A 12,373-nucleotide genomic window follows, 5' to 3' on the forward strand; every position below is an offset into this window, starting at 1 on the left:
TGCTCTGCTCCAACCCCACCCCTCAGAGCAGCAGCCTCAGCAGGCAGCTGTGCTCCGCCCTCCCCACGCGAGGGCGCTGTGGCCCCAAAGGCACCTGGCCACCAAGGGTGGCAACGCAGCAAGAGGCACCGGCCAGGTCCTGGGCAGGCAGGGTCCCTGGCAGGGGCTGGCCGGCTGGGGCAGGACACTTACGGGGGAGACCTCCCCGAGAACCTGGGTGCTGGGCGGTCACCTGTACTGTCTCACGGGCCCCACAAGGCACACACTTGCCACCCTGTTCCCTGAGTTTCTGCTTGGTAAAGCGATTCAACGCTGCAACCGGGGCGCAGAGGGTCTGGTCAGGGGTCCACCCCCATCCACACTGCTTCCACGAGCAGTGGGGCATCGTGAAGGGTTGCAGGCAGGCACGGCTGTGGGGCCCAGACTTAGCCTCCCGCCCATAATCCCTGGACCCTGAGCTGCGGTGCCTGGAGAGGTCGTGAGACCCCGGCTCCTCCGTGCGCCCGCGGCCCTCCCCACCTGATCCTCATGCTATGCGTGCCCAGCCCTGCCCCTCCCACGGGCGCACTCGGGCCCCTCTGAGAGCCAGCGGGCTCTTCCGTCCAGTGCTGTTCCACGAGGCCAAGCCTCAGCGTCACCTGACCCCAGGGAGGTGGGCTGTCCCCGCAGCGGCGGGGGTTGGGGGGATCAAACCAGAGATGAGGGGATGGGGGACCCAGCTTGAAGCCCAAGCCTGTGCATGGCCCACCAGGACCAAGGGCCAGGGAAAAAACAGTGGCAAAATGAAACATTTAATAACTGGGGGGAAAGAGGAAGAAAGGTGCACTGCAGGCAGGGTGGGGGGCAGGGTGTGCTGCCTTCTGAGGAAGGCCAGGTGGGCAAAGGGCAGGTCTCCAGACAAGCTGCATCTGTTGGCAGAGGATGGGGAAAGGGCGATGGCCCGCACTGGCCGTGGCCCAAGGCTGCAGGCACACATGCGCAGGGCTCAGCAGAACTGCAAGAAACAGGTGAGAGGCGTCCATCCAGCCGTGCGGCCCGCAGGACCCCAAAGGGCAGGAGGCAGGGCTGGGGTCTCCATCCACCATCTCCAAAGCTCCCAGGGGGCTGACTGGCATGGCCATCCATCCCCCAAGTCACACCACAGACCCCACAAAGGCCGGAGACACCCACCTCCAGAGAACAGGGCTGGGGATGGCCTGGGCTCACCCACCTACCTTCCAGCGGTTTCCACACTCGTTGCAGACGACGAACGTGGTCATAGGCTCATCGGAGCTGCGGGTCTGCACCTGTGGGGAGGGCCACGGTGGGAGGGGCCCAGCCCCAGGGCCTCAGTCACTTGCAGCTGGAGGCCCCAGGGAGCAGGACTTCCCAGGAGTCACAACCTGGGGAGCCGCCACCCATGGCCTCGGGCCGCGCTGGCCTCACGTCACCTGGGCTGAGGCTGCCCTGCAACCCCAACCTTGGAGTCGCCCCAACCGCTTTCCTCTTACAGGGCCCCCCGACATCTCTTGGGGCCGACATCAGCGTCCACCTCCACGACTCTGAGTGTAGTCCTGCTACCACCACCGGACACCCATCCTCCCACCAGCAGCAACACAGCGGGGCCGGGCTCCCAAACTTCAGTGCCCCAGGACGGGCTGGAGCCACCGCCCGAGACTGCCTACTGGGGAGCAGGGGTCCTCGGCAAGAGGGAGGCCCCAAGGGTGACCGCAGCTCCCGGCCCCATCGGAGACTAGGTTGTCGGACCCCCGTCCCAGCGCCACTCACACCGCACGTGTCCAGGCGCAAGGGGGATCCAGCCTGCATAGCAGGGGCATGGGCGGCTCCGAGGAGGGGCGGGGCCCCGGGAGGGCTGCCGACGCTCACCTGTGTGTAGGTGCAGTTCTTCTTCCTGCACTTGCCGCAGGTGAACAGGTCGGTCTGCGTGCCGCCCGCGCGCGCCATCTGGTGCTCGCGGATGGCCTCCTTGGTCATGGCCTTGCGGATCTCCTTCAGCTCGTCGCTGGCCATCTCCTGGGGCGAGGGGCGCGTGCTTAGCCCGCGGCCCCCCAGGGGCAGCCCCCCGCGCCCCCACGGGCTCACCTCCGAGGTCATCACGGCGATCTGCTGGGGCGTGATGGCGCCGCACAGCACATTGCGCCGCAGGCTGGGGTTCTTGGCGTCCTTGAGGTTGGAGAGGCGGCTCCGCACGCGGTTCTTGTACTTCATGTCCGTGTTCCCCACGTCCCGGAAGATGCGTGCGGACGTTTAAGGACCCGTAGGGAGGCCGATGCCCTGCCCTCCACCCCTGCCCCAAGTCAGCCAGGGCCTTTCGTGGGGGCCGTGTCGGAAGAGCCAGCCACAGCGGGTCGTCGACACTGACGCTTTCCCGGCTGAGACCCAACTGCAGGCTGGAGGCCCGGGACCCAGGCCCACCGCAGGCCCGGTCAGACCCCAGAGGGTCTGGGAGGAGCCCCCTGGTCAAGACAAGCAAGCCCGCCCGATCGCCCAACCCCCTGGCGAGGGCGCAGGACAGTGGCCACGAGGGGAGCTGAGCCTGGCCGGCCCCGCAAGTCCTCCAGAACTCCAGCCCCCGAGCCGCTGCACAAAGGATATATTCCTCGATCTGGGCCGACAAGCGCTCGCAGTCTGCACCGACAGCCACGTGGTCATCTGCAAGAAGGAGCCCTGACCGGCTGCCCTGCCGGCTCCCCCCTGCGCGGGATCCAGGTTCCCTGCTCCCCAAAGACCCCCGGCTCCCTGCCCCCAAGGTCAGCAGCACGGGCTTGGACTCAGGCCTCCACAGGCAGGCAGGGCCCAGGCCACCTGGGACTCAAGCGTGTGTCAGGAGCCAGGACCCCGAGGTGTGCTGGGTGGCCCCGGCCCAGGCACTCACGGTCCGTCTGCAGGGCAGCGGTCAGCATCTCGCGACACTTGTTGCGCACGGCGTCACAGGTGACCGGCACCGGAGGAAACGTGGTGATCCTGGGTGTCGATGGCGTCCTGGGCAGCTCTGGCCTCTTGCGGCTGGAGAGAGGCCCGCTCGGGCCGCGTGCACCTCCATGAGATGCCGGTCCCCAGAAAAGCCAATGTCACAGCCACGATGCCCCCAGACCCCGTCTGCTCCACCCTGACAGCGGCCCAGAACCCTGCCCATCTGCAGTCAGGTCCAGCATGTCCATGCGGTCAGGCCAGAGGCAGTGAGGATCACTGGGTGGGACACACTCCAGACGGGATCCCCACCCTCAGGGAGACCTGGAACACGGGGCCACACTGCCCGACGCAAACTGCCAGGTCAGGGACAGGCAGACGGGACTAGGGATCACCCAAGACCAAGTACCACTATGCAAGCAGCCCCACCCTTTGTAGGTCTGGGCACCCCCCTCCATGGGTTGCCTGTCCACAAGGCTCTGTCCACCCACGGCCCTCCTCTCACGCCCCTGCATCTCGTGACCTTGTGACCTCCACGGAAGTCAGTGGAAGCAGGCGGCTTCCTGGAGGAAAAATAACACGTGCAGGTGGGCGGATGAGCCCACGTCTCTGCACGGCCATGCCATGAATCCAAAGCTCAGCTTTCCCTCGCCCTTGGCCACTGCTGCCCAGTGGGGTCAAGGGCAAAGCAGCCTCTCAGCCACAGCCCATCCCTGGGGCGGCAGGAGCAGGGAGGCCTCAGTAGCCCCAAAACCTGCACCATGCCACAGCCTGGGGCATCGCCGGGGAGGGAGGGGCCGGCAGCCAGAGACACCAGGCCAACGGGGGTAGCCAGAGTTAGCCCGCGAGAACCAGACCCTGGACCGGGGCCTGGATCCGGGGGTGTGGGCGATGGGCTCCCACAGGCCCGCTCAGGCTGTGGGTCAGCTCCGTGCAGCCCGGCAGACAGGGCCTCCCCCTCAGATGCTTGGGGCTAAAAGATCCAGAGGCATCTCTGGAGGGAAAATGTCCAGCAAGAGGCTGACCCTGGGGAGAGTCCCTCCCGAGGAGCTGAAAGGGCTGATGACCTCGGCCCCCGCACCCAGGGCCCCTGGAAATCCGCACCCTGGTCTGCCGAGAAGGTGGGGCCATGGGCGGGGTGTGTGTCTGCCTTCCAGACGTGCTACCTGGGGTCCTGGGCCTCGGAGGCCTCCTTGGAGGACGATGTGGGCAGAGGCCCGCCCCTCCTCCGCTCCCTGGCTTTGGCGTCTGAAGCATCTGCATGTGCCGGGAAAGAAGGGAGGGCTGGCTGGGAGAAGGCAGACCCGGAGGGCAGGGCAGGGCCAGGGAGGGGGGCAGACCACCACCAAGGCACAGCCCCAGCCATCGGACCCTGCCCCCAGCCCCAGCTTCCTGCGAACGACTGGGGTCCTCTCTCCCCAGCCAAGGAAGGTCCTGAAAAGTCTCCCTGAGTACAGAAATCCCCCCCAGAGTGACGGCCTTCACGGATGGCACGTCTGGACTTGGACAAAGGCTGGTCACCGCAGGCAGGCCGGACATGGCCACTCCCCAGCTGGGCCTCAGGCCCCAGAGCGAGCCATCGAGTGAGTCCCAGCCTGCGCTGGGGACCTTCCCACGGGACGAGAAGCGTCCCATACGCCACCAGAATAAATACGCTTGTCCAACACGCAGCCCAACAGCCACGCAGGACTGGAGAGAAGCCCAGGACATGCAGCTCTGTTTCCCAAGGGTTTGGACAGAGCCCAGGAGGGGCTGGGAAGGGAGGGGAACCTCAGGGTCCAGTGGTGGCATCCCAGTCGCCCCACTGTCCCTAGAAAGAGGCTGCCCCTGTTCCCCCTGAGCGGCTCCAGACCCCCCTCCCTCCTCCTCCTAACCCCACCCCCCTCCCTCCTCCTCCTCCCCCTCCTCGCCCCGCCCCCTCCCCTCCCCACGTCCGGAGCTGCCCCCTGCCCTCTGACTCTTCCCCCCGGGCGACCTCCCCCAGCTCTGCCAGGTCCCCCTCCAGGGCTCAGCGCAGCCCCCTCCCCTCTACTCTTCCCCTTGCTCCTCGTGGAGTCCCTCTCCTCCCAGCCTGAGCCCGTGCTGCCGGGACTGGGCCCCAGGTGGCCCTGGCTCGGGAACAGCACAGTCTGCGAAGGGCCAGCGCATCGTGGGTGCCCCCTGCCCCCACGCTCAGCCTAGGCTGCCTGACCCGCACCCAGGAGCTTTTTCCAGGACTTGATGAGAGACTTGGCCAGCGTGACGACCTCCTCGTCCGAGCTCTGCTTCCGCAGGGCGTTGACGGACATGCCGACGCGGGTGGACTGCAAGGCAAGCGGCCAGGTTGGGGGCAGCGGTCAGACCCTCCCCACAGACCCTCGGTGACTCCCACAGGGCAGGCTGGGGACCAGCGAGGGGAGGGATGCCCTCCTGACGGTTACTGCCCCATCTGCGGGAAGCTCAGTGAGGGACGCAGTGGATTTTCCTTGAACGCCCCTCCCTGTCTCTTGGAGCATCAGAGAAAGGCAAGGGACAGTCTCCTCAGGGGCAGGGACTCATGCCAACCAAGGGCCGGGGTGGGGGGCAGGAAGCTCTGCCAGGTGCCTGGGAGCTGGGGGGGCACACAGGGCCCTACCTGCAGCAGGTGCAGCGTGACGGGCATGGCCTTCAGCTCCCGCAGCAGGTCCATGGCTCCATCCTGGAAGGAGAAGGGAGGACCCTCGTGAACGACTTTGAGGTCTCAGTGGGCAAGCTCAGCTCCTCCCACACACGAGGGTTGGGGGAACACAAGGCAGTGACAGTTTGCAGATCCACCTGGGGTCAGATGCCCAGGGAAGGCAGGCATGAGAGGGGAAGCAGCTGTGCACTTAACCCCAGCCCAGGGCCCCCGAGGGCCGTCGGGGGGAAGGGCCGAAGCCCCTCCCCAGCAGGGGCGCCGCACCAGGTGGAGGCGCAGCCCCAGGAGTGCCCGCACCTGCCCGGTCCCACATCCCCCGCCCACGTGGCTCAGGCCGCCTCTCCTCAGTGCCGCCTGCTGGGGCCAAGCCCTCAGGGGCCTCTGCTCCCCTCATGTGCACCCCACACCCCCTGCTCACTCCCTCCAGCCGCGTCACCTCGCCTGGACGGCTGTGACAGAGCCCCGTCTCCCTGCCCTGCCCGCATCGGCCGCAGCCGCACGCACAAGGGCCACACGCCTCCGCAGCAGGCAAAGCTCCCCAGGGCCCCTCAGGGGGCCGAGCCGCCCGCCCTGGGACCTCTGCCCCTGCTGCTCCCACTGCCGGCGACACGCCTGCCCCACTCTCCCTCCAGAGCTCTGTGCAAATGACACACTCTCGGCGAGGCCTCTCGCGCGGAAGACGGCAAGCAGCCTGGCACCACCCCACGCGCTCCCTGCGTTGCCTTCCTCCACAGGAGGCTCACGGAACCCACCGGTGTGGTTTCACGTGTGCGTGTCTCTCTCACGACATGAAGGAGGCAGCCATCCAAGGGGTGACAGTCTCGGGTGTCCTGCAGCCTGGCCGTGGGAGGGGCAGAACCTGCCCCATCCCTGATCTGGACGGCCTCTCTGCTCAGGCTGCTGCCCCCCCCTCATCACCCCCGCAGGCCCTGCCCCTTGGGCTACAGAGTCCAGCCCTGTAGTCAGCTCCTCAGAGGGGACAGATGGGCACCAGAACCGAGGGCACAGAGCCACTCTGCGATCGATCATCTTCCCCAAAACGGAGCCCCGGGCTGCAGAACGCCAGCTTTCTGTGGCCTCCGGACCAGAGGGGCTTAAACGTGATTCCCAGTCACGGCCCCCAACTCCCCCAAGGGGCCTCAAAGGTGCTGGGACCCACCAGGAGCCTCTGCTAGCTCTCACTCCCCACTCCATGGCACCCCAAGCCCCCTAGCCCCCTTCCCAGTCCACACCTGTCCCCCCTCCTCATTCTCCCCTGGGCTTCCATCCATGCTGTGCTCCAGCTAGATGCCCCCTCCCCCAGTCCTGCCTGGCCCGACCCAGCCCTCCGTGGGTTCCGTAGCCCATCTCTGCCCCCACCTGGGGGGCATTTGTTTTGTCTCCTTCAGAGGGGAAGCAGCTTCTTTCTCTGGTCATCTCTGGAAACAGCCAGAGATGTTCCCACATCCCTGCTCCGTGCTGCCCACAGCCTCCCAGGGGTGTGAACATCATGCAGGGTTTGGGGCAGGCGGCTGATGCTTGATGGATGAATGAAAGCGTGGGAGCCAGCCCCCTTCCCAGCCCCGGGGGGAGAACCCTGTCCAAAGACCCAGACTCAACCATGCTCAGCCCAAAAGTCACCCCCAAACCACCAGTGCAGGCACACAGCCCTGGGGTGGTTGGGCAGGCATCTCAAGACCCCAGCTGAGCCTCCCTCACGGCCCCCACCACCACTCGGCCCGCCCCAGGAGCTCAGTCTGGGGAGAGAGCAGGTCGCGTTTATTGAGCCTCTCAGGGAGCCAGCAGGACTCCTCTCCACCCCCTAGAGGCAGGTACCACCCACCAAAGATGCTTCCTGCGAGGATACCCAGATCACCAAGGTCCAAAGTTGAGAGGGGCCTGAAACTGAAGCCCCATGTGCTGTCCACCCCTACCACCACCAGCCCGAGACCGGGCACAGCCTTCCCCAAAGGCTCACTGGCCGAGGGACGACAGAAGCCGGCCGCAGAGTGAGCACAGCTGGTCGCGGGGGTCGGGGGGAGTCCTGCGCCCGCGTATTCCCAGGCCAGGCTGGGGGCTTCCTAGGGCTCTTTCCCAAGGGTGCCTACGCATCTACCCACTCCCCAGTAGCTGCTGGCTGAGCCCTGGCTAAAGAAGGGAAAGGATTTATTAGGGCAACCTGGTTCTTGGGGGGCTGAACAGACAAGGAAAAAAAAGGGCCTCCCAGACAAGAAAGGCCTCTGGCCGATTGGCCAGTGAAAATGAGACGATGGGGGCCGCAAACCCCAGGCCAGGCAGAGGTAGGGGAGGCGCTGTAGCTCCAGGGGAAAAGGGGGTCCAATCTCACACTCCAAACTCTTGAAGGCGGAGAATGGGTGTGGGAGACCTAGGGTGGGACAGAGGGCTCTGAGTCGGGGATGGGGCTCGGCGGGGAGTTCTGGGGGACTTCGAGGATGCCCAGGCTGGGGAGGAGGAAGGCGAGGAGGGCGGGGCGGCCAGTCAGGGCTGCACGGGCCGGGGCTTCCGCAGGGGCCTGGAGGGACTGGGCCGAGGAGGGTCTCCACCAGCCCGGGCTCCCGAGGGGCTCCGGAGTGAAGGGAGGAAGCGGGCGGATCCCAGGCCTGCGGGGTCTCAGTCTGGCAGTTGGGGTTTGAGTCCAGAGCGGTTGGCTCCCGGGACAAGGTCCAGACCGGATCGCGGCCTCTGCCGTGGGTGCGAGATGAAGGGCAGGGCTGGCCCAGGGCGGGGGTCTCGGCCTCCGGCGGGGGTCTCCCCGTGTCCCGGGAGTCTCTCCCGGGGCGGAGTCTCGTCCTGCCCCTCGGGTGGTCGCCGCGGCCCTGACGGGGGCTCGGCAGGCTCGGCGGGGGCTCGGCGGGGCGGGGGTCCCGGGGTCCTGGCGGCCCGCGCCCCTCACCGCGCTCTTCTTGGTCACCATCTTGTCCAGCCTCCGGGCGATCCGCGCAATCTCCTCCTCCTTGCCCATCATCGCCTCGGGGGCACCGCCCCCAGCGCCCGCCGCGCCAGCCTCGGCCTCCCGACCCGGACCCCGGCCCCGGCCGCCGCAGCCTCCCGCACCCGCCGCAGCAGACGCAGCCCCGCCACGGGCGGGAGACCCTCCGTTCAAACCCCCGACCCCCGCGGCACCGCGCTGCATCTTGGGACACGTAGTTCTCACGCCCGCCCGCCACGCGCGCGCCCGCCCTGCCCCGGACCACAACTCCCAGGAGCCAGGGGGCGCGCAGGGCATCCTAGGAAGTGTAGTCCTTCCGCGGGCAGCCGCCTGTGGACCGGTTAGCCGGCGGAGGGCGCTGCGGCAGCGTAGGGCGCGGCCGTGCGTGGGGGCCGCGGCGCGGAGCCCGCGCTTTCCTCCCAACACCTCGCGGGGGCGGCCAGGGTCCGACTGCGCAGGGACGCAAAGGCACGCTGAGGTCCGTCCCCTCTCCCCGCCCCATGAGCCCTCCTCCGCCACCTTCCGCTGTCCCGGGGCCGCTGCCCGACCTCCTGAGCGCTCCGGCCGGGATTGTGGCCTCGGGGACCCTCGGGGCATGGTCAAGGGGGGTGTCCTCAGGCTGGTTTTCCGGGGTTTCTGCATGCCCACCCCCAACCCCCAGCACCTTGTCCTCCTTTGCCCTGCGGAGAAATCAGATGGGGACTGGCCTCGAGGCTGGCTCCGTAACAGTGACCTACTCCCGGGGGCTGTGCTGATGGCCCACACCCTGCCTCAACTGGTGCCTCCGCCAGGGTTGGACCGTCTGGCACGAGCCCTTCTTGACAGCCCAGGTGATGCTTCTGGGAGGCCTCTCCTGATCCTCACCTTTCTGACTGTAATCTTAGGGACCGGAAGCTGCTTTGAGGTTTCTCGGAGATACATCCGCCCACTCCAGAGGGGAGAGGCTGAGTGCTTTGCTGCATGCTGACCGTGTGGTTGACACGCTCTCCCCTGTGCTCCAGCCTTTGTCAGAAGCCATGGCTGAGCTCAGCACCTCAGGATGCCCTGTCGTGGTGCTTGGAGGAGGAATTTCCTCCTATCAGTCCTCGAATCAGCTTAACTTTGTCTGTTGGGGAGGCCTAGCTGCGCAGCCTCCTCTGTCCTGGCTTTGAGTGAGGGAGGCTTCTATGTGTGGGACTGGGTTGGATGTTCCAAGCCACAGAGACTCTAAAGCATGACCTAGAAGCTGGTTAAGAAGGAAGGGCCCTGCCCCTTGTCCCCCAGGGGTGGGGCCCTAGGGTTTTGTCCTTTCTCCTCAGGTGGCAGAGGCACCGGCCCCCAGCCAGCCGGGTAGACACTGAACATTGGGCACACAGAGGAGGGCAGGGGCTTGGGGACTGTATTCCAAGGATGCAGAGTTTGTACCCCAGCCCCCGTGACCGTATCCAAGCTGCCAAGAGGGACAGAGGCGGCCGCAGGACAGGGACCAACTTGGGGCGGGGGGCAGAGATGGAGACAGGGCAGGTCTGGGAGCTGAGGAGGGGGACTGGGTCGGGGGGGGAGGGAGACTAGGACAGGGTGTCAACCTGCGGGTCAGGAACCAACCCCCTGGCAGAAAGACTGGTGGGAAAGACTCCCGGTCGCCTCTGCATTGCTCTCTAGGGGACACGTATTGTCCCTTCAGTTACGAATGAAGCAGTGAACCACGTGTCGCAGCAGGGCTGGGACTGACCACAGCACAAACTAGAGCCACTTTGTGTCACAGCCATCCTGCTGATACCCCAGCGTCCTGCCGAGGCCCACTGCTGTCGGGAGCTGCAGCGATAAAGAAGCACTTAGGTTCCGTATCACACAGTTTAGAAAATAATTTGGTAACTGTGTTTCAGTGTAATTGGTTTCCATGGTAACCCCATGGGCTTACTTTGTGCGCTGCCCCGCGATGTGGCACCAGAGCGAGGACAGGGAGGCGAGGAGGGGCTGTCAGCTGAGCACCAGGGCCCTGCCCCGGCTCGGCCAGTGGGAAACCCAGACCGCCCACCTCAGGCCCTCGTCCTCGTTCATGAGAGGCCAGGTGGTCTCTACCTCTGGAGCTTCCGGCAAGGGCCACAGAGACAGTTCGTCAGGAGCCTGACATGTCTCAGAAGCTCTCGACTAAGGCCACCAAGGCTGCACACAAAGGGAGACCAAGACGCCACGGCGCTCGAGAAGAGTGGCCAGGAGGTGGGGCGTCCTGCGGCAGGAGGGCCCAGCCTGGGGAGCCTGGCCCGGGCAGGGCATGTGGTGGGGAAGGGGGAGTGGACGGGCAGGCGGGGGTGCGTGGCAGGGGAGGCAGGGTGCTTCCCAGCTGGGGACCTGCGGACCACGGCCCTTCGCCCCATCACGGGAGCTCTGAGCCCTGACACGGTGCAGTCCCACGTGGAAGCCACCCCCACGCAGGGTCCGGCCCAGGTGACCCGCCTTGTGTCCTGCAGGTCCCACAATGAGCAGAGGCCGCTAGGTGGCAGGAGTGAGCCACAGACGGCCTGCGGGCCAGGTGGCCACCACCCTCCCCACCCCCCAGGAGGTCCAGTGGGTTCTAGCCACAACCTCGAAGCAGCCCGGGTGGGGCTGTGGTTAGTCCTGGAGAGTGACCCTCACGTGTGGGGTCTGTCGGTGGGTCCCACCGTGGCCAGGGTAGCACTGACTGACCAACCCCGAAACCCCCAACTCCCCACCTTAGAAGTCCCTGGTCCCAGGGCCCCTCATGAATTCACAACCCCCAGAACCTTGCTCAGGTCAGTCACGGCCCACCCAAGACCCCTCGGACCCTACCCAACCTTGAGAACTTCTTCCTCCGAGGAACGTCCCCCAACAAGCTGCCTGGGCCCCCAGACCCTCCCGCGCCCGCAGAGAGCTGTGCCTGCAGGGTGACACCAGGACCGCGAGGCTGGCTGTGCCCACAACAGCGTGCTTACCGGGGCTCCAGAGCCCGCGTCCTCCTTGCTGCACCCGGGGAGTCGGCATACCGCCCGGGTCACGTGGGGGACGCGTGAAGCTGCCCACGTGCGTGCACGCCGGGCATGGCACAAATCACACGCACACACGCACAGGGGCTGTGAGACGTCTGTCTCCCCGGGCTGCTCGGCCAGGAGAACCAGGCCTGAGTTCCACCCTCTGCTGCATCCCAGCCCCCAGACACCTACTGGGTAACGGAAGGAACGTGGCACCCTGGGGGGAGCTGGAAAGAACTTACACCTTCACCTTCTGGCCACCCCCAAGCAGGGGAGCCCCCAAAACACCCACCCCCCACCCCGTGAGAGGCCAGCTCGGGACCAACTTGCCTGCTACTCCGGGCTGCAGGCCTGACACACAGACTTTCCTAGAATCAGGTGGGGCCCTCTCCCTAGGACCCCAGCCCCTCCACTTCCTCCTGAGATGGGCCCAGGAGGAGCAGGAGTGGGGCACGGAGAGTTGAGGGCCAGGGGCACCCAACAAGGAGGTGCCAGGCCATGTCTGGAGACTGTGAGCCATGAGCAGGGGTGGGGTGGGGGCAGGGCTCCTGATTAGAGGTCAGAGGTGAAGAGGAATCAGCAAGGAGCAGGGACAGAGCCCCCAAGGGTGGGGGACAGACGAGCTCACCTTCCCAAACCCACCCAGCCGCCTTACTCCAGGATGCCCTCCTGGACACCCCACCAGCCCACCGCCAGGGGGCCTCCCTCCGTCCCCACGATAGTCCCCAGGGAAGCGCCTGGTAGAAGCCCTGTTCCTGCCCCCACCCTGGGGCTGACCCCCCAGCTCCCCCTTAGGGCTTGTGTCCCCTCCTGCAGGGGTCTTCCACGCTTGACCCCTTTATGGCGAGAGATACATGGGTCTGCCCTCAGGAGTCCTGCTCTGTAGGGAGCCTGGCCCTGTCCTGGGGG

The 12,373-nt window shown here is 66.4% G+C and overlaps 1 protein-coding gene across 1 annotated transcript; it reads right to left on the bottom strand.

The window, feature by feature from the left end:
* Positions 1-770: 770 nt before the first annotated feature.
* On the bottom strand, positions 771-8,910 carry TCEA2 (transcription elongation factor A2). Its single transcript, XM_059896461.1, has 10 exons — positions 8,460-8,910; positions 5,525-5,587; positions 5,108-5,213; positions 4,077-4,167; positions 2,876-3,006; positions 2,596-2,652; positions 2,083-2,237; positions 1,867-2,013; positions 1,215-1,286; positions 771-994 (listed from the first exon to the last, which is right to left on the bottom strand). The coding sequence occupies exons 1-10, from the start codon at positions 8,790-8,792 to the stop codon at positions 986-988; spliced, it is 1,164 nt and encodes a 387-aa protein (XP_059752444.1). The 5' UTR covers positions 8,793-8,910; the 3' UTR covers positions 771-985.
* Between the last annotated feature and the right edge of the window lie 3,463 nt (positions 8,911-12,373).

This window comes from Balaenoptera ricei, chromosome 15, assembly GCF_028023285.1.
Source record: "Balaenoptera ricei isolate mBalRic1 chromosome 15, mBalRic1.hap2, whole genome shotgun sequence".
NCBI classification, from domain to species: domain Eukaryota; kingdom Metazoa; phylum Chordata; class Mammalia; order Artiodactyla; family Balaenopteridae; genus Balaenoptera; species Balaenoptera ricei.

What these genes read in the sequence shown, in the direction of transcription:
- TCEA2 (XM_059896461.1), bottom strand. Translation starts at nt 8,792, where the DNA reads ATGCCCTGCGCGCCCCCTGGCTCCTGGGAGTTGTGGTCCGGGGCAGGG. An exon ending in TCACGCTGCACCTGCTGCAG is followed by an intron (nt 5,214 to 5,524) that starts GTAGGGCCCTGT and finishes CTTGCCTTGCAG; the next exon opens with TCCACCCGCGTCGGCATGTC. An exon ending in GTCCTGGAAAAAGCTCCTGG is followed by an intron (nt 4,168 to 5,107) that starts GTGCGGGTCAGG and finishes CGGCACATGCAG; the next exon opens with ATGCTTCAGACGCCAAAGCC.